The 27,768-nt window shown below is 38.5% G+C and overlaps 1 protein-coding gene across 1 annotated transcript; it reads right to left on the bottom strand.

The window, feature by feature from the left end:
• Nucleotides 1–2,010: 2,010 nt before the first annotated feature.
• RNASET2 (ribonuclease T2) lies at nt 2,011–27,768 on the bottom strand. Its single transcript, XM_062641972.1, has 10 exons — nt 27,577–27,768; nt 24,108–24,212; nt 21,481–21,547; nt 14,963–15,018; nt 13,983–14,040; nt 13,091–13,161; nt 8,670–8,783; nt 6,410–6,455; nt 6,132–6,206; nt 2,011–3,668 (listed from the first exon to the last, which is right to left on the bottom strand). Exons 2-10 carry the CDS (start codon nt 24,194–24,196, stop codon nt 3,477–3,479), a joined length of 768 nt encoding a protein of 255 aa, XP_062497956.1. The 5' UTR covers nt 24,197–24,212; nt 27,577–27,768; the 3' UTR covers nt 2,011–3,476.

The following is a 27,768-nucleotide window of genomic DNA, read 5'->3' as shown; positions in this document are numbered from 1 at the left end:
CTGTGCAGCAAAGAAAGGCTCAGTGCAGGCCAGGAAGAGAGCAAGAGAGAGAAAATAACCTTCCCATGGAATATGAAGATGGGCTGTCCTTGGAAAGATGACAGACAATAGATGCTCTAGTGTAAACCCAAGGGATGCTTATGCATTTTGCATAACACACACATGGACAAAGTGTATAAACAAACTAGGTCCCTTTGTGGAATTGACTAGTGTTTTAAAGCACTGCCCCTGCTGGGATTTAGTTAATTTATTTAACAATGCAGAAAAGAATATAGCCCTCATCTTCCCCAGGCTATGCTGAATCTTCAAGGCTGATAGATTTTTATTTTGCTTAACTTTTCAGAACTGAAGCAATTTTTAAGGCTCCCAATATACTTTTGTTTACCTCTTGTATTTAAACTGTGCTAATCCAAGTCTTGAAATTATATAAATTCTGATGGAAAGCAATTTTCAAGGCTGGTAACTGGCTGTAAACCATTACTAAACAGAACATAATGGACTGGACATGACCTTATGTCTGTCATCTGCTCTCCTGTTTGCCCACATCCACATCCCTTAAAATCTTGTAGTGCCTTTTTCTCTGCATAAAAAACAGTAGATTTTAAAAGACATTTGTATCTTCCTTGAAGTTAGGCAGTTGGGACTGTCGACACCCAAGCAACGGCAGTCATATATAGTGTTTTATTGCTGCTATTAATAAACCGTGCCAAATTAAAATATTTAACGTTTAATAACATTGGCATAGTAAAAAGAATGTGGGTATGGCTTTATTAAGGTAAATGCAGTACTTAAGGTACATCCTTTTAAGCAGGACTTCAGAGTCTTGAGAGGTTATTTTTGGTCAGTCTTGTTTTAACACTTATCAGTCATCTTTTACGCAGTTGCAGGTTGTTGTTTAGTGTGCTGCTGGCTTTGCTCTCTCCCTCCCTTCTTCTTTCTCATTTCAGATTATGCTAGTTTCTCCTCAACGTTTTAAAACTTATCAGCTCCCTCACATTTCTTGCATTTGAAAATTAGGTTATCTATTTTGCTGCAGAAGCTGAACTTTTCTGACTCTTGCCTGTACCCACTATTTGGCAAGAGTCAGTTTTGAACCTCACTGTGAAGTGTCTGTGTCACTTCATTGTAAGGTATGTCTTTGCAGCTGTTGGCTTTGATTAAATTAATGCATTACTCTTGAACTGCAGAGAACTTATACTGTATATTTTGTCTCCCTAAACACTGTTTGGCATTATAAAAGAAAATACAATTTACACTGCAAGAAAAAAAAAAAATCAGGCTAGTGATTTGAGCTTTCATTAAGCGTATGTTTGTGCAAGAACTAATGCTACCACTGCTTCCAATAACTAATGTTACTTACCAAGTGTCGTGGTTTAAACCCAGCCAGACAGCTCGTTCACTCACTCCCCCCCTTCTTGCCCTCCCCCTACTCCCAGAGGGACAGAGAGGAGAACTGAAAAGAATGCAACTCCCACAGGTTGAGATAAGAACAGTTTAGTAACTAAGGTATAACACAAATCACTGCTGCTACCACCAATAATAACAATGATAAAGGAAATAACAAGGGAAGAGAATACAACACCTCACCACCAGCTGACCAATAACTCGCCCCCCCCCCAGCCTGACCAAGCCCCGACTGATACCTCATCCATCCCCGCACTCCCCGAGCCCTTTCGGGTAACTCTCAGTTACATCCTGGGCATGACGTGCTGTGGTATGGAATACTTCTCAGTTTGGGTCAGGTGTCCTGTCTCTGCTTCCTCGCGCCTTCCCCTCCTCCCTGGCAAGAAAAGTCCTTGGCCAGATGAAACTTTTGAGCGTTATCAGCTCTGTTCCCAGGCCGAAAGTCAAAAACACTGCACCGCACCAGCTACCAAGAAGGGGAAAAAATGACTGCTGCTGCTGAACCCAGGACACCAAGGCTTCCAATTCTGAGCTTTTCTTCCAACTGAAGAGCACCACAGAATTAAAACAACTACAGAAAACCAGAAAACTCAACAATTGCTCATGTGGCAGTACAGCACGTTGCTGTGGATTTAACGGGATTGTTTTTCTGCTGCACCTGCTGATCCAAGGCGGCAATATTTATAGTGAGGTTTTGAGAAGTCTGCTGTTCTGTTTAAGGGCTGTGTTCATAACCAAACTGATGAATTAAAAGCCCTGAGGAAGATGTTAATGAGACTGGCTGATGGTGGTTACCAAACACTGTTTCCACTTCCCCATAACACTGCTGATTAGCTTAACAAGCAAGGATTTGGTACAGCTTTGAAAGGAAAAGGAGAACAAAGGACTTCAACAAATGATAAAAAAATAAATAAATTCCAAAACATTAAAAAATAGCACAATTTTGATGAAAGAGTCTTACTTCTTTAAAAAAAACACCAAACTGATGACAATAAAGGTAAATTCATGTTCATTCTGACTTGTTTACATTCTATGTAGTCCACCCCAAACCTATGCACATTTAAGTACTATTTGAAAGAGTTAAGAGAATTTTGTACTTTCTACTGAAACCTTGTGTCATTTACTGATTCATTTATAAAAAGCTGTTTCTTGGAACAAAATGATAATGTGGCAATCTCATTTGTAAATAAAAGTGCAGGCACTCATATTTGTGTGGTAATGTTAAATGTTCAAGTACAATGAAAAATAAACAACAATGTATTTGTAGGGCCTAACATTTTGTCCTATACTGGAAGTAAGTTCTAAGATTGGTTGTTCTTCAAGACTGTATGGAGCTACTGTAGCAAAATCAAACAAATAATAGGTAAGGCTACTAATACAGTATTCCTGGGGTCCTTCAGGCAGAAGTGCCAAAACCTGATGAATGTTATTTCATTCACTAAGAAGTTATGCAAAAATTGTCATCTTTGGTCCACTGTGATCTCTGAATGAGGAAAGGCTTAATGTGCCTCAGGGGACACAGCCTGTGCCCAGCACTTCTGGAAAGCAAATTTACACAATTTGCACAATTCCTGTCTGGAAAAGGACCCCCAGACAGCTCTCTCAGCAATTCTTGTTTACAATATTTTCTTCTCAAAAATTTGTTATCTCATGTGAAACATCCTTTCAAACAACAAAGAATGACTTCATTTACCTGACTCACTGTCTAAAACCAGAAGTGCCCGAAGTGGCAGACTTAACTGCAAGTGAAACTAACAAGTGACAGTTCTCTCTTGAACACTGATTCAAGCCATAAGCAAGCCAAGAAGTCCAAGCAAAGTTCTTAATCAGATTCTAGTCCCATCAATATCAGAGCCAAAATGCAACACTTCAGCCCATAACTGACATTACAATGTGGACCATTCTCCTTTCATGGCAAAGGAATTGTATTTTCCAGAAGAAATCTTCACAGTCTGCCTGTGACATGGACACGGCTTTGTAATATTGCTAAGTCAAGACTGCTTCCCAAGGTATAATGTTTTAAGGATTTGGGTTTTGTTACTATTGAAAAAGTTTTTCAAACTCTTATGGCTTCATTTATGATCTTGAACTTGTGAAGGATAATATGTTGGGAGAGTATCACTGCAGACAGATAACTCCTCAGTTCCGAGCTTCAAGTCAGCTGGCATTGGTTCGGATTCACCATTCTGTACTGTGCAGTTTCTCAGCTGCAGCTCTTTCGTGAAGCAGAATTCAATCTGACCAATTGTTTGTGCTTTTTCACCCTAGAAACAGGAAGGATGAGATCAGCTTGGTAAGGAGAAGAAATAATTCTTCAGATATACTGCCTTATCTACAGAATACAGCGGTGCTTATTTGTATATTTGCCACTTGAAAAATGTGAAGAGGGCAGATACCAGGGGCATTCACTTTCAACAGCTCATCATACATAAGGAGCAAGCAGACAGAGATGCAAATTCCAACAACATAATTCAGTAACAGTTTAGGGAATCTGCCTAACTAGTAAGCCTCATTATGAAATGCTGTGACATAGAACATCTTAGCATTTACCAAATCTGCACCATACACAGAAGATGTTCACCCTAATGATGAACCCTGGCTGAAGTCTGTGAATATGGAAGAGTATGCGTGACCTGAAAGCCACCTTTTAACAGCTCTTTCATAGGATGAGAATTAAGGCAAAGAAAATTCTCCAAAAAGGAGAAAATAAACTTGGTTCTGTAACAGCTGTTACTGGAAAGAATATGGAAGCAAGCTGTCAAAAAGTATCAGAAATGTCATTTTTGGACTAGAGGACAGGCTAGGAAGAATGATACCAACCAGGAGTAAGGCAAGCAGACATGGAAGATGTCTAAATAAAAATTCCCAAAAATGCTCAGGTGTGCATGTGTTAAAAAAGATGGTTTTGAAACCACTACAGCAGGACAAAAAAAATACATGTACAAGAGAGAAATTACTATGGTGGGTATTTTTTTGTTGTTGTTCCTTTGGTTTGGTTTTGTAGTTTATTTTGGTTTTGGCTTTTATTTTGTTTTTGGCTTTTTTTGTTCTTGGGGATTTTATGTTTGGGTTTGTTTTGTTTCTTTTCTCCTTGCTGTTGGGTTTGGGGTGGGGTTGTGATTTTTTTTTAAGAAACTTAAGAACACAGCAAGTGTGTAATGCATTTTAAACATCAAAGCACCTCCACAACACACTTCAGGCATTGACAAGGCTGGAACTCTGAGAAGGGCTATCTTTAAATAACTGGAGTATACTTTTCCCTTTCTATTTACCATTAGCTTCAGCAGTTAAGCACAGGAGACTCCAGCTGTAAACTACTTTCACATAACTTGAGCAGTATCCCAGTTGTACTAAAAGCAATGGCAGAACTACAGCAAACAGAGCTAGAAACTGGGGTTTGTTTTAGCTCTATTTTTTCAACATCAAGAGGTGGCTGTGTGCAATCCACATTCAACTCGTATGCCTTTGTGTCTTAAAGTAACTTAAAAATACATCCGAGTACAAAAACCTCAGAGTACTACTAATGCAAATGAGCTGACAACACACAAGCTATTAAATTCCAACAGCAACTTTATCTTGGCAAGTTTTCATAAAATTGTTGTCTGTGTATGGGCAATAACTCTGACAAGTGTTTTGTTGTGAACCACTTTTATCAAGCTGAGATAATAAGGAACCAATTGTAAGAGGGAAAACTATATTGTGGGTTTGCTTTTTGATTTTCTTTTTCAATAAAAGCAGAGTAACCTAGCTGGAAAAGGAAAGAAACAGTTATGCACCCCACCCACATAATTGTTCAGAACACTATTTTGTTCCTTCAAAGGCTTTTATAGGTCAGATACGGTGACCTGTATTTTACACTACAGCACACTGTCTCTGCATACCACATTCTCTACTGCATGATGATTCATAGTATAATTGTTGGCAAGGAAAAGTAGAAAGAAATGGAAGTTCTAGACACTGTTGGCTCTAGACACTATCGTCATCCTGCTTTTTTTGTACTTCTTTAAGTACAGGCTTTTGAGAACAGTCTCTGAGACAAGCCTCTGAGCTGCTTTATTTCTGAAGGATTTTGACCACTGAAGAATTTCTTCATGCAGAATGTGAGTATAGCCCAGTGAAGGGAAGACTGCTGTTGACAGGCAGTACCTGGTCAAGGCCACCAGTCACCAGTTCCATTCAGCTCACTCTTGCTGGTTGTAGTAATTTACTATATGGCAATTAAGCTATAGTAGGAGTGCAAAGTACTCAGCTACAGCAATACCTCTAATGTGGTGGTTACAGTATTCATGGAAGGGATGCTGGTTCAAAACTTTTAAGACAATGAGACCTTTAAAACCCAGTGCTCCCACTTTCTGGGTAAGTATACTAACAGCAAAGTTACTAAGTAAAGAGTGGATGCTTCCTTCTTACACTAAAAATATTTCTGCATTAAGAAAAAGCCATCATAACAGTAACATAAGATGAAGTCAGTGGTGCCAGTATGTAAGCAATGTGCTTTTATGAACTCAACTCCAAGAATTAAGCAATATGTACCTGCAAAGAGCTGTATACACAAGTAACACCCAGACCTAAGTTCCAATGTACTGAAGATTTTGCAATCTTTTTGCTTTTGCTTTTTGATAAGAAGTGCTCTTTGAAAAAGTAAGTTGCTGGGTTTTGTTTGGTTGCTTTTTTGTTCGTTTTTCAGTTGGGGGGTGGTGGCATTGAGGAGTGTTTGGGGTTTTTACCTCTTCTGGAGGAAGACATTGGATCTTTGGTGTTACACCATAAAATCTTGTAAGAGCTTCTTTTATGGCAGTCATCTGAAAAATTAAAAGCTTATATAAATTCATAAGTCACTAGCACATCTTCCAACAGCTCACACACTTAAGTTCACAAAAACTTAGATAAAGCACATTAAACAACTATACAATTTTTAGAAGATTACTTACTCTCCAGAAATTGCTTGACTCCTGCTGAAAATAAGTATACACATGTTATTGTTTTATAAAAGGCTGCTTCTTACCTCATAATATGAGCTGCTTGGCTTTATCCCAGCTTTCAGGAGACAACTGAAACAAAGACGTAACATTTTTATCATGGCTCCTGTATGCAAACATAACTTCAAAATCATTAGATAAACAGATAATCTTAGTGACAATTTGGCAGGAATTACAGCAACAAGGAGCAAAGGAAGCTCTACCAGGCCAAGGAAAGGTTCCCCTTTTTTGAAAGGCCACTTCCCATCCAACTTGGCAGGGTCAGGAAGAACTCTCTCCCCCACCTTAATATGAGGAACTTGGAGAGTTGAGTCTTCAGACACAGCTACAGGAAAGGCAGTATTACTGTTATTTGCTGGACCTTCAGAATGCTCTGTTGAGGGCTGGGTAAGACATGCAGTTTAACTGCTTTGTTTCCCCCACCTTGAGCAACAGCCAGGTGCTCTGGTCATCAGGGAGGGACAGAGGCAGATCTGTGAGGCTGCTCTAAACAACCTCATGTTCTAAGACAGGATGGGCTTGCTAGAGTGGGAGGTACACAGCACACTGGGAGAGGGACATGCACATGGATCTGGATCAGGGCAGAAATGTTTCCTAATGAGTATGTTTTTTGAAGAGGAAAAGGTTGTTCACATTAGAGAAACAAAGTAACTCTCAAGAACCTTTAGCCTGTATATCCCTTTCTTTAGATTACTGAACCTAAAATCTAAATCTTCCCGAGGGAAGTCTGTACTTCCAGGGTGACAAGACTAAGGACCTAATAGGTGCTAAGTCTCTAAGTCCTGGCTTCTTCTGTAAGGAGTAGGAACGTTCAGCATCTTGCAGGATTTAGTCCATGACCACTGGTAATGCTCAACCCTTCAAAGGTCAGGTTTTGCACAGGGAAAGTTTAACCCAGTCGAGCAAAGACCTAACTGTGTGGCATAGTCATTTTACTACTGATAAAAGGAAGCCAATAAAATAGATGATGTTCTGTTATTCTTACAGAAGCCTGCATTATGTTCTCTTTTTAATAATTTGCTTTTTGGAAACAATCTTTTAATCACTGACATTACTTTTTTTTTATTGAAGTATAAATGAAGTAATGAGAACATTAGCAATCTTTATTCTTTCCAGTAAAGATTAATTTAATTATGCTCATTTTTACAATGGAGAATATGCTCCGAGCAATTAATTTCAACATGTTTCAGTCTCTATTCTTTTTTGGTGTTACACATGCTGATAGAGCCACACAATAAGTGACTGTGCCATCTGTAAAATGTTTTAGTCACACCATTCCAGCTACTTAGATATCAGACATTATTAATTTTAACAAAATGTCTAGAAAAATCTGATTAAGTTTTACAAGACACCCACAAAAAAGGTGGGGGGAGACCTACTTCCTTTGTACATACGCACAGTGAATGAGACTTTGTTAGGGGATTGTTCTGTCAGTGTCAGAACATAAGCAGCATTTTAGGATTGAAAAAAAAAAAAAAAAGGCATGTTTCTCAATACGAAAGAACTTACTTATTTCCTCTTTCAGATAGTGTCACCTTACAGACAGAGAGAATTCACGGTTAACAAACCCAAGTCAAACATTCTCCTACCCATACCAAGCACTGATGGGGAAAGGACTCTGGCCTACTGGCATTCACCTGCAGCCAAAATGTGTATATACAGTGCTGGGACAAGCCACCCCATTCCCATTAAGATTTTCTATCTGGAATGCCCAGTGCTTTGGAACCATGAGGAGCAATCAGCTGCTAGGAAAAAGCGAGAGTGTCACATTGGGGTTATTTGAGAGGATAGCATAGGGCTGCCAGCAGTGGGTCCCACTATTCAGGACACCCCACCTTGCTGCTAACTCTCTGCCTTTTACCCAAGGTGTTCTGATGATTTTGCCTGCAGCTTGTCCTTTCCTCTGAGCAGAGCACTGTCTTTCCTAAAAACAAATGTTTGGGCTTCACTATGACTCAGAAGTTTGGGGGTTTCTGTCACCTGATTTAGAAGTTTACTTGTACTATAGCTTTAGGTAGCAAGATATAGCCCATGCAGCTTCTCAGAATTTACTGGCTCAGATTGTCTAAAATGATGCTGTGAGGAAAGATGCTGTCTTACTAAACTCTGAAGTGACCAGACAAATGCTTCTCAGAGTAGACAACCTCTCCTCTGAACTCTAGCACTAAAAATAATTTATGCTAATACTTGCTTCCCTTCTACCATCAGATCTTTAGACTTTATTTAGGCTAGACTTGAAACTTCTAGAAACTATTTGAAAGAAAAGGCAGACCACAGACTAAGTACCTGTTAAGATCAACATGATGGTAGAGTTCTAAGGCTTTACCAAAGTATTTCTTCTGAGAATTAAGGACCGCAAGTGTGGCTGCACAAGTGCCATGTTTCTCCCACTCATGTTTCCTATAGGAGAAAAGCAAAATGTAAGTTTAAGCTTTAGAAAACATTATTTGCAGACATATTTGCTGTGCAAACTAGCCAATATACTTAAATCAAGTATCTAAAAGGCTGGATGCTGGAGGGGGGCTCGTCATCAGGGACTGTACTGACAGGACAAGGGGTAATGGGTTTAAACTTAAATGGGAAGTTTAGGTTAGATATAAGGAGGACGTTCTTTACTGTGAGGGTGGTGAGGCACTGGAATGGGCTGCCCAAGGAAGTTGTGAATGCTCCATCCCTGGTAGTGTTCAAAGCCAGGCTGGACAGAGCCTTGGGTGACATGGTTTAGTGTGAGGTGTCCCTGCCCATGGCAGGGGAGGGTTAGAACTTGGAAGATCTTAAGGTACGTTCCAACCCTAACCATTCTATAATTCTAAGTTAGCTCAGTCTGGATGTTGTTTTTTTCAGCTGTCTCCTCTGAATCAGTTGGCTTTTTAAATAATTAACTGAAGGAATTGATGAAGTAAATCATGTTCTTATGATACAAAGGTCCCTCGATGTATTACAAGGAGATGCTTGGAGGTCAGAATAGTAAGAATCTGCCTAGAAAATAAGTATTTCTAAGCTTTGTGTAAATTTCTGTGGAGTCTTTGATGTTAAACGTACTTGCAAAGCACTAAAAACTTTTCAGAACTAAAACTGCAGTTTCCCTATTCCACCTTATTCTGGGTGGAATACTGAAACTGCACAAGCTGCTAAGACAAGACTTGTTGCCTCAGCTTCTACTTTGGCCTGTGTCAGTATTTTCACAGAACTGCTCTCAAATCTTCCTTCTATTCTGCTATATCAAGTCTTCTAATACCAAGGAACAGAGTGAAAAAGAAAGCAATTTTTGTGCTTTTATGGCAAACTCAAAAAAGACAAAGGGGCAAAGTGTAGTGCCTGTCTTTTGAAAGCTTTCAGGAGTACTTATGTGTCCTTCTGTTCCCACAAAGAAGGCAGAGATACAGAGCCAAAGATCTGATGGTGCTCAAGAAGCACACTATTGCTAATCTGGAACTGCTTTGGGGTGGTTTGGTCCAGTTCGCACTGACCACAGGGCCCAGGTGATGGTGCTGTGGGGATGCCAGGTGAAAATACACAGAGCTACCCACAGGCAGTGCCCATGCATCATCAGCTGCAGCAAGCCAAGAATACACCAGATGCTTTTCATCGGTCCTGTGAGCTTCCAGAATTGAAAGCAACTTTAGAGTCACTACAAAGCAATTACTGAAACTTTCAGATGACACTCTTGACAGCATCACTTAAATCTGGCTGCACAGCCACGTGAAAAAAAGGTAATGATGCAGATACAGCTAATTAAGACCATTCATTGAAAGCATATGAAATTTCACCTTCACCTCTTCCATTTAAATGCAAATTTAAGCAGTTAGGAAATGAAACATCTGTAGGTACCAGGGAATAACATAACATAATTTGTTTATGAAATCAAAAGAACTAATGTCTCAATGTTATTCGCTATGACACATTATAGTTCACTTAGACCACAGTAAGACAAGGTAATTCTACTTGAGTCTCAGCTCACAGCTAGGTGGCATGTAGATACAGAACAAAGCTTCCTGCAGTCATGAAGGCCACCCATCCTTCTGCACCTATTGTACTCACGAGCTAGGCTGTAGCACAGAGTACATATGCTAGCTGTCAAGAACTTTGCTGAACATTTTTTCCTTCCTTGTAGGATACCAGTACTTTAGCAGGCACACCACTAGACTGGCTTCTACTATATAGACATTATCCATCATTCTCTCTATGGTGCTGCTAAGAATAAATGCTACACTTGTACACCTCAAATCTACAAATGAAGTTTCAGGGGGTTGCAGAAATGAAATGTTATGAAATTGGTACAACTCAACTGCGTGAAAAGGAAGCTAAACCTCAGAGATTTTTCTTCCTGTTTGCACAACAAGGACAGAGTTCACCCAAATGCAGTCACGCGGATGTGACAAAGTCAGGAGCATAAAAGGATGGTCCAAGGATTACAGACACCACCCATCTTGAAGGCTGGCTTATTATTAGGGTAGGAACAAAGAATTTCTGTAAAACACAACTGCAAGTGCTGCCCACAGAATGTAGAAGATTAAGGATACCCAGCTGTCCTATAGGCTAAAACTGATTCCTTCTTCTGTATCATATATATAAACTGATCCTGAAGGGAATTCTCTTGGTCAAGAAATTCTTATTTGGTAAAAAAAAAAAAAAAAAGGAAAAAAATTACTATAAAAGAGATTCTTTTAGTTCATAAATTTGAGATATCAAAGCACACCTAACCCTTTGTCCTACATTAAGGCATTCTATTCTGTCCAGTTCAAACTCTTGGATGGCAACTGTCACAGTTTATAAGTTAATAAGGGGAATGAAGATATGCATCTACTTTTACAGAAGCACCTGCAGCCATCATAAAATCACCAGGAAGATTCCTTGCCTCTCCTTTCAAGCCAGGGCTACACTTAAAGGTAAAGCCAGGAAGAAACATATTACATAATTATAGCAGTCTTGGAAAAACCCTGATGTGCTATGCTAAGATACTGAGTATCTATTTGCTCATGCTCTTTACGTAATTAAGATGCCTTTAGTCTACAACAATGAAAATTGTGAACAGTCAGTTTCACTTTCAGATTCTTAATTTCTGTTGTACTGGGATTTTTACACTATAGAGTGTGGGGTCTTCTGTTAATTTTGAAGTTAAGTATTTTAATTGAAGGAAGGCATATAGTGGGATTTTTATAAGCTTTTGAGTGGCTTAAAAGCTTGCATTTACAAAATCTGCAGTTACAACTGCCAATTACAGTGCACTTGTCACCTTACTGAAAGGGAGTGAACTACTCCATCAATCCAAATAGCAGTTACAGTGCTGTAACTTGACTTCTGCTTTTATGACATTTCTATTTTCAGATATCAAAATAAGTGCTATTTGCTAACCTTGAACTGAAAGGGAAAAGATTTTAACTGTATCTGTTCACATCTGCTGCCTACCAAAATATCTGTGTTAGCAAAATAAAGACTCGTATGCACCTCTTTTTGTTGTTTTTTTTTTGAAAACAGGTCAAGGCATGGGAGGTGCTAGATTTCCAACACGTTTTTCTTATTCTAATTGCAGGAACAGACTGAGGTTGCATAAACTTGTGCTATCACAGAAAGAGGTAGTCCTGTTCTCCCTGGCACAGGGCAAGAACAGAGGAGTGGAGGGAGGAGACCCCCACTTTTGACAGTTGCAACTTTAGGCTGCAATAAGACACTTGTGAAACCAGTTTAAGTCTCTGGGGACAACTGTCTTCTAGAATCTTCTGTAGAGGAAGGCCAAGACTAAAGACAGATGTACATTCCCTTCAAAGCTTTTCCCTAGTGATACAGAGAAGAAATGGTCATCCAATTTAAAGGAAAACTTACGGGCACTTGTAGTTGAGATGGCTTTAAATGCTACTGCCTCTAGCTATGTGCTCTGCTTCTTAGGTGATGTTACAGCCTTCACTGTAGAACTGGAAGAACAAATTGCATACCTATACATTGTCTCATGTAGCTCATGGTTCAGCAAATTAACTTGAATGGTCATTGACTTCAGTTTAAAATAATGCACTCAAACTAAAGCTTGTGCAAACTCAAATACCACCCATACCACTCTTTGGTCCAAGTGCCTGATTATTCAAAAGCAGAGAGAAACATGGGGAAGGAAAACAGTTCTGTTGTCAGGGAAGATAAAAATTTCCTTCTTCCTTCCCATGATCTAAGCAGGTTATCTCTAAATAAATTCCTGTATCTGATTTTAGGCTGCTAGGAAAGTAAGTAAAAAGGGAGAATTCTGTAGAAAAGTAGCTAGGATGATCCAATGAGTCCTATTTTTCTATTTCCTCCTCTGTGAGAAAGGCCAAAAGAAAACGTCTTTCAAGGCCAGCAACACAGCAAAGCTAGCTAAGAAAAGAGGCCTGGCAGCTACCTATAAAATCCCAGGAGCTACCATTATTCAGCAGCTGCTTTTTCTCCCTGCCCACATGGGAAGGAAACACATTCTCTCTCTTTCACCAAGTTTCATTTCTCCAAAACCCCTGCCATGGCCCTCTTTTCAACCTCTTCATTTTGCAGCTGCTCTAACAAGAAAACGCATTAATTTTGCAAATGGGAGTGACAAGACACACTGCTTTCAGTGGCCTCCTGGACACTGCTTCTCAAGAACAAAGTCTCACTCAAAGATATACTAACTCAGATGGACTTTTTTTTTTTAAATAACATCCAAAACACTTTTTAAATGGTTGTTCTTTGTTTATTTTAATACTCACCAGAACTGGGTGCGATTCAGAGATGAATGAAGCACATCAGGCCAATAGTGTCTCATGTCTGATAAAAGATCCTAAAAAATATCACAATTAATAAATGCACCTATGGTGTTGAGAAGCTGTTTCTTACATAATCTACATACACTGACACATTTTCTAGAACTGATGTCTCATTTTTAACATCCCAAACTGAAACATTTACTTGCAGAAAAAGGAAAGGTCTCTTCCCCCAGTGTTCTGAAAATGCTGTTGCTGGAGCTAACAAGTAGATACAACTACCTAAATACCTGAATGTACCAATACCAACACACTGCCCCAATGTAAGATTTTCCTTCAACTTATCCCTGCAGCAGCTGTTCAGTCATACAGCTTTTCACATTTGTCAACATACGCCTCCTAGCCGCATTTACAACACATTGAATGAAATATGGATTATTTTTCTTAATTAACAAAGAATAAGGGACTAATGCCCTTGGAGAAAACATAGAGAAGACTGTCATCTGTACTCTCTTTGTTTGCTGTGTTCTGGCTTTACAGTAGAAAATGGAAGAGAGAACACTGACTGACTGTAACCTCTTTTTCACAGGTACTTTTTGCCACTGCAGATCCACCTCCTCTGTTCTCTAGATTTTTTTTAAGGAGGATGTAGCTGAATGAGCCAAACCTCATATCTACAAAATAAAGTAGGAACAGCTGCTAATGACCACAAGCACTGCAACTTCAAGCAGTAGCAGAAGCACCTAATGCATGTGGGGAGTCCCTAAAAGACCATACCTCTCAGCAAAAAAGCATTAAAAATGATACATTGTAAGCTACAGGTTTTGCATTTAGGATGTGCAAAAGTAATTGCACTCAGCTCTGCTTGGTGAGACTGTTTTTTGCTTTGAATAAATACCTTAATCTCAGTGACATTGAAATGCCACGTCCTGTTACACTCTTCAGTTTTGTCAGGCCTAGGGAAGCAAAATAAAAGTGAGAGATGTTTCCCAACTCACTGATAGTAACTATCAGCATTCTAGTCTGCATCATTAGCCTGAATTTTAAATATGCAGGATTATAGCTAGAGATTTTCTTTAGAAATACAAGTACCCCATCAGCTTCTACACTGGTTTAGAAGTAAAAATTCAAGCCATTAATTATGGCCAAAACACTTCCTCCCCATGCAGAGGCTTTTCATTATGCTGTTGAGTCCCTCTCACTCTGTGTATAAGTCATATAGGAGAAGTAAATTATATGGAAGGGTCTTGCACATGATGTCACTAAGGACAATGACCTCCTCCAGGCACTGCACCAAGTGATGATTCTGCAAGTATCATTAAGACACTCCCAGGAAATCTAGACATAATGCTGCTCACCTTTCCAGGATGCATAGCTTAAATCACTGTACTGATTTTTACCTGTATTTGTCAGGAAACCCTTTGAATTGCTGCCACTGGCATCAATCCCCGTGAGTTGATTCCTTTGAAGCAAATTAGTTTTGCCTGTACTTTTGCAATATTTGTGCTGAGTTAAGATACTTAAAGCCACAAGCGGTCACAAGACATTAACAAATTCTGTGTACTCATGGAAGGGGGGCAGGGAGCGGGAAAAGGGAAACTATACTTCCCCTTCTGTTTAAGAACACTACTAATCTTGCAAGCAGATGTACAAATAAAATGTCCATGTGGCAAGAAGATTCCTGGAGCTCAGCAAGTCATGAGAGACAAAAGCATATTTCAGTTCTGTATCAAGCCATAAGCTTTTATTGCATGGAATCATAAAACCAAATAGATTAAGCCCTCAAAAATAAATACATATAAAAAAGCACTCATCATGTAGGTACAAAACTTGACTTTTCCTTTCCAGGCTGAAATACAAACACTCCTATGATCATACCACAGTCCATGGATTGTCCAGTACTCTGGAGGGTGTTCACAATCGTTAGCACTCATCTGTGGGAAAAAAAAATACATAGTATTTGTTACCTGCAACCAATAGCTTAAAGGAAAATATAAAAGCTCTTTCACTGGTGGTCCAAGAGTGAAAACTGTTGCTTTGCCAAATCAGGAACTGGTGAACTCCAGTTACTTGAAGCTGTCATGGATTGTGCCACTTAATAGAGACCAGCTGGCATTATTAAAGTTTTGAAGCAGATGAAGTGAATCACAGAATCATAGAATAATTAGGGTTGGAAAGGACCTTAAGATCTAGTTCCAACCCCCCTGCCAAGGGCAAGGACACCTCACACTAAACCATATCACCCAAGGCCTTGTCCAGCCTGGTCTTGAACACTGCCAGGGATGGAGCATTCACAACTTCCCTGGGTAACCTATTCCAGTGCCTCACCACCCTAACAGGAAAGAATTTCCTCCTTATATCCAATCTAAACTTCCCCTGTTTAAGTTTTAACCCGTTACCCCTTGTCCTATCACTACAGTCCCTAATGAAAAGTACCTCCACAGCATCCTTATAGGCCCCTTTCACATACTGGAAGGCTGCTATGAGGTCTCCACACAGCCTTCTCTTCTCCAGGCTGAACAGCCCCAACTTTCTCAGTGTATCTTCATACAGGAGGTGCTCCAGTCCCCTTATCATCCTTGTGGCCCTTCTCTGGACTTGTTCCAACAGTTCCATGTCCTTTTTATGTTGAGGACACCAGAACTGCACACAATACTCCAGGTGAGGTCTCACAAGAGCAGAGTAGAGGGGCAGGATCACCTCCTTTGACCTGCTGGTCACACTCCTTTTGATGCAGCCCAGGATATGGTTGGCTTTCTGGGCTGCAAGCGCACACTGAAGCTGGCTCATGTTCATTTTCTCACCAGCCAACACCCCCAAGTCCTTCTCCACAGGGCTGCTCTGAATCTCTTCTCTGCCCAACCTGTACCTGTGCCTGGGGGGCATCCTGAACACACAGTGTAAAATGAAGACAAAGGACTCTGAAGTAATGGAAAGTAGCCTGATCAATGCTAAATGTATGGAGCTACATCTGTATGTATCATACTCCAGATGGCAGCTCTCAGTGTTTTTATCATCATCAGATTTTTTCAAGGAGGCCAGAATCACTAAAATAAAAAACATCAAAATAAACTGTAATATTAGACAAGCACAAAACCATCTTTTGCATCCAGTAGTTTTATTGTTATATCAAAAGGGAAAAATACAAAGAAGAGATTAAATAGTCTGCTTATTCCAAATAAAATAGTTAGAATATAATTTAAAAATATTTTGACTTGAGGGGCAAGGAAATGGAGAGAAGAGGAAAGATTATATACATTCATACAAAAATAAAAAGGCCCCAGAAAAAACTTTTGATAATGCAGGAGAAACAGCCTACACATTAATTATTGTTTAGAGCAGAGTACATACTCCTGAACAATATAAAACACATCCATATTCACATATCACAATATTTTCCCTGATTATTGTAATGGTTGGACTTGATGATCTTTAAGGTCCTTTCCAACCAGTTGATTCTATGATTCTACTCTGCCTAGTAATTAAGGCTTTTTTTTTTTAATAAACAATAGTCATGATTAAATAACAACATTCTCCGATTTTCGTTCCCTATACTAATAGCTTTTCTTTTTGGCTCTACATGCTGCCTTAATTATACCACAATGCCTTTTATGAATGCCAAAGCAAGAGCAGAGTGTAGAGAAGAGCAGAGAAGCCTGTAATCTCACTAATTGCCTTCCACATGCCACAAGCCAGTGGCAGCTACATTGTGAGCTCTGCAAGACTTTCTTGATCTGTGTCCATTTCCTTCCTCTCCTTTCTTGCCACCAATAACAGAAGCAATTAAACCTAGCAACAGCGCTTTTTTTTTCCCAGAAAGGAGTATTTTTCAACAAATATACATTGTAAGTGCTTCTACAACATCTCTCCTGTCATGGCACAAGCTTTGCGGAGCTGAGAGTTCAGCTATCTAGCCCAAAATACAGCCAGTTAATACCAAACCCAAGCAACCAACTAGCAGTTAAGATTGCTCAAGTAAGGGTGGTAACAGGAACAGTGCAATTGTGTTCCTTATTCAAACTTTAACCGCAGGTCTCAGCCACGCTAAAGGAAAGCCCAGAGTATTTTAAATTTGGAATCAGTTCTCCCCTATCACAGCACTAACCTTATCAGTTAACCTTAGCAGCTTCTTTTACACATTTCATCAGGCTCTCAGTGTTAACACTGTGTGCTGGCAGAACTGTGAGATCAGTGCAACGTGCAGTGCACTAGTTCAGAGTCTGCATGCTTTTCCAGCTTCATTCATCATTCTTTTTAATTCCAGCCACAGCACTTTTCCATTGTTCATTTTAAATCAATATCATGAAATCAAAAAATGCTAATCTGAGAAGCTGGGTATTGCCGCTACTTCTGCAAAAACACTTCTTGTCAGCCTTCCTGCTTATCACAGACTGATTGCTGAAGGATTAATTCAATCTCAGGCAAGCACTGACTTCAAACAGTTAACAAATGCATCTTTTCTAGTAGACACTGGACCACAGAAAGCCTTCTATATCTAGATTAATTTGAAAAAAGGAATGTTGCTTTCTCCCGATTTAAAGCAATCTGATAATAGGGCAAATACACATTAACCATACATGACATATAACACCAAGAAAAGAGACAAAGAGCCTCTACAGCACCCACCATGCTGAAAGGGAGTGCTGAAGAGAGATGAGTGTATTTGTAACAGCAAGACGCAGGACAAATAGCGGCTGCTAGAATTGTGGAGACTACTTTCACCTCCAAAATGAAAAGAAGTGAAACACCATCAAACTGTTATGGAATTGTTACCTGTAGAGCTGTCAAATTACAAATCCCTTGGTACAGCAACTTGTACATAGGAGAGGATAGTGCTACTGGATGACATGTAGATACCCCAAGTTTAAATATAAAGCCAGCTTCTGGGAAGTGAAATATTTAATCCTGCTCTCCTTTTCAAGCACCCTGTTTAAAAGGGCCATCTCTTTAACTAAGATCAATTTTAAGTGTTATTTTGGGATGAAACATCATAACTGCTATGAAAAAAATCTTGCTTTTGAAACTGTGGAGAAAGTTCACCTCCTCAATTTCTCTCCCCAAACAGTATGTGAATATTCCCCTTCCTCCTTCCCCCCACCCCCTGGGGTAAAACCAATCAATGAATGAACCAAATTTATAAGGTTGGTGAAAAAACCTGGGAGGAGGGGAATAAAACAAATTTACTTCTTGTTGAACACCTCCCTAGCACGAGCTGGTAAGCTAAAGTCTTTCATGTGTTTATTCTTATAGAAGACAAAGGCCCACAAAAAAATCTAAACCAGACCTTATTCACAGAGACATGTGAGGTATAGATTAAGAGTTCTCTTACAAGTTACATGGGTATTTCTGAAAAAAACTTTACTTTGTTCCAAAACAGCATATGTGAAAAGCTGAACTCATTTTGACGCACCTGGCTTAATACACAAATTAAGAAATAAAGGTATCCCTTTATCTAAAGAACTCTAATCCTAGATGTGACTACTTCTATTTAAAAAATAACAAAAAAGAAATGCTGTTTCTATTCTTCCTTTAAGCCTTTGCTGTAAAATTATTGACAAAGAAAACTTATCTCATATTTAATTAAAATAATAAAAATAAAATTTCATTTGCTACTTAACACTACAAACTTGAATTCAGGCTGTTCTGTTCACCAGCCTATTCTGTTGTCTTTGACTCATTTGATCGGCACATGCATACAGTCAAAGGCAGATGACAGCAGGGTTTAGTACCCATTTATTTATCATCCTTCCCATTCTCAACAGAGGAGGAAATAAATAGCCTATAAAATTGCACTGGATTCTCTCTATTTCACAAGGAAATGCTGACAGAAGATTTTTCTCTTTTTGCAATCTCAAGGATGCAAAAGCTGCAATAATATCTCCCTTCTTAAGTTCCTGAATTAAGTATCTTCACAGTTCCATATAAAGGGAGTGGAAAAGTCCCTCTTCTTGCCCTTGAGTTGCTCCTGTTTCCACCTAACAGGACTAACATTAATTTGTGACCAGAAAGTTTAAGTGTGACATGGATTAGTCACATGAAGTTCAATAAATTGCACTACAGGCACAATTTATTAAGGGAACATTAAATTCATAATTACTTGAGGTCAGCTTGAGAATTTAGTTTGGATATCTCTGTTGAAGCTATAGTCACTTTAGGTCAATTATATGGTACAGGAATTTCTAATCACATGATAAGGAAGAATATCTCTCTTCCTTCACCCTTTCACTGCAGCAGTCTGTAGCTAAATCCCTGGGTTATTAAGGCTTCCATAATACTCACTATTCTATTTTAATAGGTTAGTTTAGAAGACATGATTACAAAACACTTCTCAGTTTAATTGTGCTGGTCACAGTATTTAAAAGCACCAGCTGCACTCAGTTTAAAACAGGAAGACCTGGTTGATGTGCATTCTCAAATTTCTGGTGTGCCACTTAAGAAAGGTCTTCAAAAGCCTGAAAAACTTGTTGAGATATGCAAAACAGCTAGGAATTAAAAGATAGGTCATCCACACACCTATCAAGAACACAGTATGTAGCAAAGTAGTCTAATTAGTACTTGCACAAAGTAGTGTCTCATGGTCTTTCACATAAATGAGTTTTGTAGTTTGCTTCACCCACCTATTTTTCCTTTCAACATCATGTCAACAGTTTTAAATTGAAGAATGACATTAAAAATATTTCCTCCCTGAAATAACAGCAATCATATACAAATATACTGAACATGAGCAATAATCTACATACTTAAGAAAAACCCCACAGCTGAATTTAGGCATCTCCCTTACATTAGCATTAGCAAAAAGCAAGCTGTTATGGGAGTATGGTTGATATTCTGTTTCTCCATTTGACTCAGTGATGGGAAACTGAGCAGAAAGTCACTTCACTCCTTCAAAATGATTCTGTCTACCTCTTACTACAGAAGATCATAAGGAATGAGCAAAGTGTAAAAAAGACTACATATTTTGATGCTTAATGTCTTACATTATTCATTGCAATTTCACTAGAAGATTATAAAGATTATTCATTGATTCAGTGGCACTACTCTGGAAGTAAGAGTAGCAGCCAGCACAAATACACAGTGGGAAAAATGGTAGGTTTTTTTTGTTTTGTTGGTTTGGGGTTTTTTTTTGGTTTCTTTGGGATTTTTTTATTATTTATTACTATTCATATAAGCAAGAGTTTGCACTGCTACAGACTCTGAATGCCCACTCATGCCAGGCACTACAAATTCCCAAACACTAGCATCTCTGGTTGAAGTCAATAAGTGATATTTACTCAGCAGAAAATCACACAAATTGTAGCAAATCTGCCCTTACTCCCCCTCAAAAACAGGTAAACAAACAAATAACAGAACAGTGGCCACTCCTTGGTGTCAGTCATACACATATGAGGTTTGTTATTGATACTTCCCTCTGTATTTAACTAATGTTAAATACATCTAGTTTTCCTCAGAAACTCAGGCAGTATGTGAATTTTATTGCTACTGCTTTTATACATATTGCCAGAAATAGGAATTAAGAGAAATAAAAAAGTACCTAAAGTACAAAAAAATAAGACTCTAATATTGTAATAAATAAACCTAAATCTCCCAGAATTTGGACCTTTTTGGCCCCAGAGATTTTAGCTTGAAAGTGAAGTTTCTTTATTATCCACAGGGCTCTTCATCCCTGTGTCAGTAGACCTGATCACATCTTCCACTTTGAAGTATAGCATATTTTTAACTTAGCTGCGTGAAAAGAGGCCTTTTAAGTATTTCCAGCATAGGAAAAATGTTCTACTTAACAGATGGCAGTAGGTATTTAACAGCAAAAGGGACATAAGTAGTTCACCTTTTAGCTGTGCTTCTGATAGACATATATTGGAAGGTTAAGGTCATTTTTAGTTCCCATCCCTCAAATACAGAAATGCTCGGACATCCCTGCATAACTGCTTTATAGCTCTCTTTTTTTCTGACTGAGTCCATATTGGGTGACTTATCATTAAAATGCTGAAGCCAACATTACAAAACTAAAATTTGTTGTGCAGCAGACAATTCAAGTACTGTCTTCAGTCAGACAAGGCAGGCAAGTCTTCTTACAGAGCCTAGTGAAAATCTAGGATTAAGTTTACAATTAACAAAACATCTCAAAATGTGTAACAAACAATTAAGGCTTAGTGTACAGTATGTCCTACATTGACTATTGTATCTGCATCACTCTAAAATCCTGTCTTGTTTACTGCTACTCTGGAATGCAGAGGAAGTAGCAAAAGGTGCACAAAGATCAATAAAGCCTTTATAAAGATACAGGGCATAATCAAGATAAAATGCTTGATACGCTTTGTTCACTGTGTTTTCAAACATCAATTGTCCAAGGCTAAATATCTGTCAGGATAAAAGAGAACAAAACACAGAAATCTTACCTTACATACAGTCACTGGCCAATGATGAACAAGATACAGCTTCTTCCAGGTATGAGGGTGGTTGTCACTGGAAGAAGACAAACAAATCAATTTTTTCTCAAGCAGTTTAAGAAAAGCAACACCTTCAGCCAGCAGCACAATGATTACTAGTGTAACACACTGATTTTAGAGCTGGTTGTTGTAACTTCTATTGCAGTATTTGAGGACTCCAAACACAGCAGGATCAAACTAACAAATCACACAGAAACAACATACTTGGAAACCTGCTAACACTCCCCCATTACTAAACAAATTCTACTCCTGGCAGCCTATTTCCATATGCTTTCCATTTCTTAAATACAGAATAAAGATGTTGTTCTGGTTTATATTTAGAAGAGTGCTTACTGACAAGATTTTATAACAACAATTAAAAAAAAGAACATATCTTTACTTAGGGTGCTAAGAATCATCTAATTCTTGTTGATGGGGATATTAGCTGAGAAGACAGTATACAACATTGGAACTTTAACTACTCTTCTAAAAAAGAAAGACTACAAACAACCCATAAATAATGTAGCTGACAGGGCAGGAGGTGCAATGATCCTTCAAGTAGCCCCAGTCTTTTAGAATAAACCCAAACAAACAGAAACCCCAAACAAAATCAGAATAAAGAGTAAAAAACATATCTAAAAAATGCTGAATTTATAATTTCATGGATATTTAATTCTAACACTACATTTTCAAAATGCTTAATATGAATTTTAAGCTAAATTGAATTTATTCAATAACTAATCAAACTGTGACACTCTGAAGGCTACTTAAGGAAGAACTGAGGAAGGAATATCCCATATTTTACAAAAGCACTTGTGTTTCAAAGCCTTTTAGAATAAAATATAATAACTCACAGAGGCACCAGTACTATCTTATTCCTATACACATGGAGGAAAAAATAAAAATGCTTAAAAATTTTGTTCAAAAAGTGTTGGAAGCCTATGTCTTTGCCAGTTCTACAGAGGCATTTTCCAACAGTTTTGAGCAGACATACTACAAGTAGATAAAAACCCTGTTGCTTCAGACACTACAGCAGACATAATTAGCTATTAAGCAACCACATAGAGCAATCAAATAGAACAGCAAGTGGGAAAACCAACAAAAACAGAACTCTAAATTATTTTGCCATCTGACAGCACTGTGTGCAGTACTGTAAAAACAAATTTACATACTCTCTAGAAGTTATTAGATACTTGTCCATCATTAATGCCTGCCAGAGATTATATATAAATAAATGAGACAGCTAATTCCTCTCAACCTGAGGAAGTAGGGATGCTCCCATGTTTTATCACTTCTCATTGTTTTCCCCTAGTTTTGCGAGTTTGCAATGGCCACCATTTTCTCTTAAGCATTCACATATAACTGTGGTTTTTAAACAATTTAGCAGAACAGCTCTGGAACAAATCAGGCATAGCCACAATGAAAATTATTAACAGTTCCAACTGGTCTTCACAGCTACTGTGGAAACCTGAATGGAAGAATTCCTCAATACTGTAGAGCAGCTAAGGTTCCCTGCTTAAAAATCAATAGAAAAATGGCTTAGAATAATACAATTTTTCATCTGTATTTGAAATAGCAGCTAGCTTCTGCAATGGCAATCATGCCAAAACAAGTTCTCCTAGACAGTTTCTAGCTAAAGACAGCTGAGAAAATTTTGGTTATTAAACAGAACAAGTTTTAGACACTTAAGCTTGTAACTGGAATCCAAGGAAAGCCTTGGATTTAATACCTATTCAGCTTCAGGGATACCTCCCATCTTTTTGGCTCGTTATCCTGCTCTGTGCAGTTCAGCACTGTGCTTATGCCACCAAGATGGCCAAGCCATAGCCCAGGTCCTGGGGATTCAGGAGACCTCAGCACAGTGCCTAAGCTACCAACCAGCTGCAATGTAGCTGTTATAAGAAGTGCTCATTTAACTGAGCACCCCTAACCCCTCTCTTGCCAAAACATTGAAAGGAAGGAGGAAAATTTATTTCCTAATAGAATGCAATAGAAATTTGAGCTTTTACCACAGAAGTGTGTGATCTGGGGCACGGTTACCCCATGGACCATTGGTATTCAAGCTCAGATTTTGCCAAGTGTAACAGCCACCAGGCTGCCTGGCAGTGTAACAGCCTCAGATGGGATGCTGTATGAAAAGGAATGTAAAATCATTAGAATCAAGAAAATAGCAAGAGGAGAGAGGAGATATTAAAAAAAGTATACAGTGTAAGAGTTGGTACAATTCATGCCATACGGATGATTCCGGTTTTTTGTTATAGGTCATAAAATTATTTCTGATTTTTGGCATTCCTACCTCATAAGTCTAAATGATTCATTTAAAGCAGGATTGCAAAAGTTTTAAGTGCAAGGAATGACTTTTATGTCTCTTTCTTTTTTTCATGCTGACACATTAACAAATGTAAAGCTTTTCTCAGGCACAACCCCCACTCCTCCAGTTAATGCAGATGCCTCATTTTACCAATAACCTAAGGGCAGAATAACACACCAAAACCAGCACATAAAATAATAAAATTTCCACTCATTAAAAGTTAAACTGTTCTACTCTGCACTTAAGTAAGAACTGTCAAGAGATTCTAATTTACAGCAAAACTTACCTTTGAGTGAATTTATCTGAAGTACACCAACCACATAACGCCATAGAAAACCAACCCAGAACCCAGTACTGCAGCTTTGCAGGCTTCATTTTGTTACTCAAATAGCTGAAAAAAAAAAGATGTTAATAGAAGAAACATGTTACTTATCCAAAGTACTAAATTACAAGTGTTGAAACGCAAAAAACCACAACTATCTCAGAAACGGCATGTACTACCAACACTAGAGTAGATTTACAACCACATGTAAAATGAGGATCTCTTTCAAGGCTCTACTCAATTCCCAGCCTGTATGCCAATTTTTTAATCTAATGGAATCAATGACAAGATCATGGTTTCCTGTTTTTCTTTACCTATATGCAGACCCAACAGAACCACTTTTCAATAAATAATGCAAGACTCTGTGGTCAGTTCAAATTGCATCAAATGGTTCACTTTGAACTTAACATTCATGTTGGCTTGACCAAGGCTGGTATTAGACACCTGCTGGAAGTCAAGTATGATGTCCAAGGATGATATTCTCTCTATGTATAAGTCAACTACTGAACTGATGTTAAAAAATAAAAAGGTACTGCTAAAACCTGAGACAGTCTCTACAAAACCATGCACAACCTGCCTACGACCTCATGAACTTCAGAAATCAGGAAAGGAAAAAAACCCACCAAATCAACTTAATTTTCACCAATAGTATGACTTTCACTGGGTACAGGTCAAAAAAACCAAGCTGCCTCCTCTGCCCACCAGCCATTTCACAGCATTTCAAGTGCTACTTCCTGGATGTCACAAACAGATGTACATGTGTGTATTTACATATAATTATTAATGCTTCACCAAGCCTACTTTCCAACTTTCTCATTTTGAGAACCTGAAAAAAAAGCACTAAGACACTATGCGTAAACCTATCTACCCCTTCTAAGGCCATTCTCTACATAAGTCAAATCCTTTTCTTTGTGAAGGTTTTAAAATTAACTGTTTTTTGTAGCAGTCAAGGAAAGCCCGTTCTGACACCAATAAAGACAATGCTGATTCAGCCATTAAGGCTAACTTTAGGAAATTCAGTGTAATTCTGATCCACAACTCCTTGAAACAAGAGACCATTCTCCCCACCATTAGTGTGAGGCTCTGGACCCAGCTTGCAGATCTTCCCCAAAACACTACCCTGGTCTGCAAATGCTGTCCAGACCTGACCTGCAAGGGAGGCAGCCTCCTAGCTTGCAGAATGTGCCCAGATTTCAAAACCATGGCTTGGGTAACAACTGTAGCAGGTAACCAGCTAGATTTACCACAAGGTTTTGGTAAACTATGAAGAAACTACTGCCATTAAGATAGCAATCTATTTCATATGTTAATGTCTCTCTAATTCATAATGGATATATTATCAAGATAAAAGGCTTGGCCTCATAGAAGGTATTAACAGATAAGTATTAGTTGGCAACTGTTAATTTTCTGATTCAGGTTGTTAAAAAAAAAAAAAAAAACAACCAAAAACCCACTTGTGTACAAAAGCACTTAATGTAGAACTAATGTTTTCCAAAAGCTACTTAAACCAGGATGTACACCTTGCAGTAAAGAAATTGGTATGTTCACATAACATACACAAAAAATAGCAAATAAGTAATTAACTGCTGGGAATCCAATTCCCCCAAGAGTTCTGCATTTAAAGTGATCTCAAGTCTTATCACTTAAACAGCAGGAATTGCTAAGATGGGGTTCAGCCTCACACACCTGCTTATGATTTCACCTACTGCCATTTTCAACTGATAACCAAGCAAGGCTTTATTTTTCTGCATGATAAACTCCCTACCAAGATAAAACACTGAGAAATGCATGGAGGTTTTATGTAATATTCTGCCCTACCTATAACAAGCACATTTCTTAGGAGAGCAGAAAGTAACATTTTTAAAACTATGTCGCATATCATTGCCAAAAAACGCTGCACTGTACAAGTGTGTGAAGAAAAAAAAACCCAACATTTTAAGGAAGTAGATTATGGTAGAAAAATAAGCCAGAAAGCATTATGGCATTTCTTTTGCAAACTGTTATGACTTAAGTTGGCAGGCACAAAGAAACATTTTTTTTTCCCCAGTGACTAACTTGCCAAAAAGCATAAAAGCAATTATCTCCCTTTCTAGCAGAACTCTTACATGTGATCAAATACAGACCAGGCACAAAGTGGGGCTTAAAAAAATGCTGCTATCAGAACAGTGGAATGTATTGATTTATTCTGCATATTGCTCTACTCCCTGGAACCAGAATATAGGGACAATTGCAACAGTAAGCAGATCCGAAAGCCCTAATCTGTAACTTTTGTATAACAAATCACATTTTTTTCCACTGATAAACAATGCACAAACTCTCTCCAGGGCTTTCACCTGGAAGATAATATTGCAGCTATCATGACGCTATTATGATTTACTCAAGCTGACTTTAGTTTCGACTGTGACATTGATGGTGGGAGGTGAAAGTGTGTCAGTCTCACCTGGAAAGCACCAAAAGATGCTCATTTGAAGAAATACACATCCAATTTAAAACTGTATTAACAATTAAGATGTAAGAAGCACATCCAATTTTAACATAGATTTCTTGTTTACTAAAAATTACACTGGATTACTAATTCTACAAATACAAGAAAGATTAACAGATCTTACACTAGTTCTACTCTAATAAGAGGAAATGGGGATTTCATATTATGAAAGTTAGTTATTAAAAAAGTCACAATGTTCCAAAAGACTTCATAACAAACAGAACACTTCAAAATGAAACATGCACACATATATAAAATCATTATTTGAAACTAGGCTATCAATGCATTTTCACAATAGGTAAAATTCAAAAAAAACGTGAATAGCATTGTGATGACTCTTGGTTTACTGTACCTGGACATGAATACACAATTCTTGTGTGAGTGTTTGTAACCAAGTCAGCACAAAATCACTGTCAGCTATGTCAGCATTGTTCAATGCTGGTATCAAAATTACCTGCCCAGGTTTATCAAGGACTTGGGAGAGCTGGCAACAAATAGTGATGCAATCTTTCTTGAACACATTCACTATCTATTCTAATAGATTATCTTGAGGCTGCTGACACAGCACCTGCTTCTTTTGGGCATTACCAATTAGTATACCTGTATTCTACTCCCTTTTAATTTTAACAGCTAGCTTGACTAATAAATCCCATATTTATACAGAATTTCCTGACTTACAGTTTAGTTCAGGCATACAGACTCAGAACAGAGAAGAGGCTGTAGAAGAGCCCTTAAGCATTAGCAAGATAACTCTCATGGCATAGCACGCACGCAGCTAAGCGTCCTGAGATGAGAATTAAGACAGCTAGCCGGGCAACTAAACCCACAAAAATGATCACCCAAGGTTTTGGCATGATCTCAAACAAGGCTGCACACACTGCCTCTGAAACAAAGGGTCTGACGGCCAAGTCACAAAGCCAAATGCCAGAAACGTAACAACGCTCTCACCTCCAGCAACTTTAAGATCTACAGCCCACTCCCAGCTAACCATGCATCCCAAGCGCGAGTGCTCGCCTAAGTAACTACAAAAGGCGCTTTAAATATTTCTCAGGTGCAACACTCACGTCCCCTGACACAGCGAGCTTTTCAGCAGACCTTTCTCACTACTTCTCTAACAAAGCACTACCCAAAGCAGAACTT

Source organism: Pezoporus occidentalis, unplaced genomic scaffold (assembly GCF_034315485.1).
Source record: "Pezoporus occidentalis ecotype Australia unplaced genomic scaffold, CSIRO_AGI_Poc_V1 ctg7, whole genome shotgun sequence".
Taxonomy (NCBI): Eukaryota; Metazoa; Chordata; class Aves; order Psittaciformes; family Psittacidae; genus Pezoporus; species Pezoporus occidentalis.
This window is presented reverse-complemented; position numbering and strand designations above follow the sequence as displayed.

What these genes read in the sequence shown, in the direction of transcription:
- RNASET2 (XM_062641972.1), bottom strand. Translation starts at nt 24,196, where the DNA reads ATGAAGCCTGCAAAGCTGCAGTACTGGGTTCTGGGTTGGTTTTCTATG. An exon ending in GGCCAGTGACTGTATGTAAG is followed by an intron (nt 15,019 to 21,480) that starts GTAAGATTTCTG and finishes TTTTTCCCACAG; the next exon opens with ATGAGTGCTAACGATTGTGA. An exon ending in AATGTCTTCCTCCAGAAGAG is followed by an intron (nt 3,669 to 6,131) that starts GTAAAAACCCCA and finishes TCCTGTTTCTAG; the next exon opens with GGTGAAAAAGCACAAACAAT.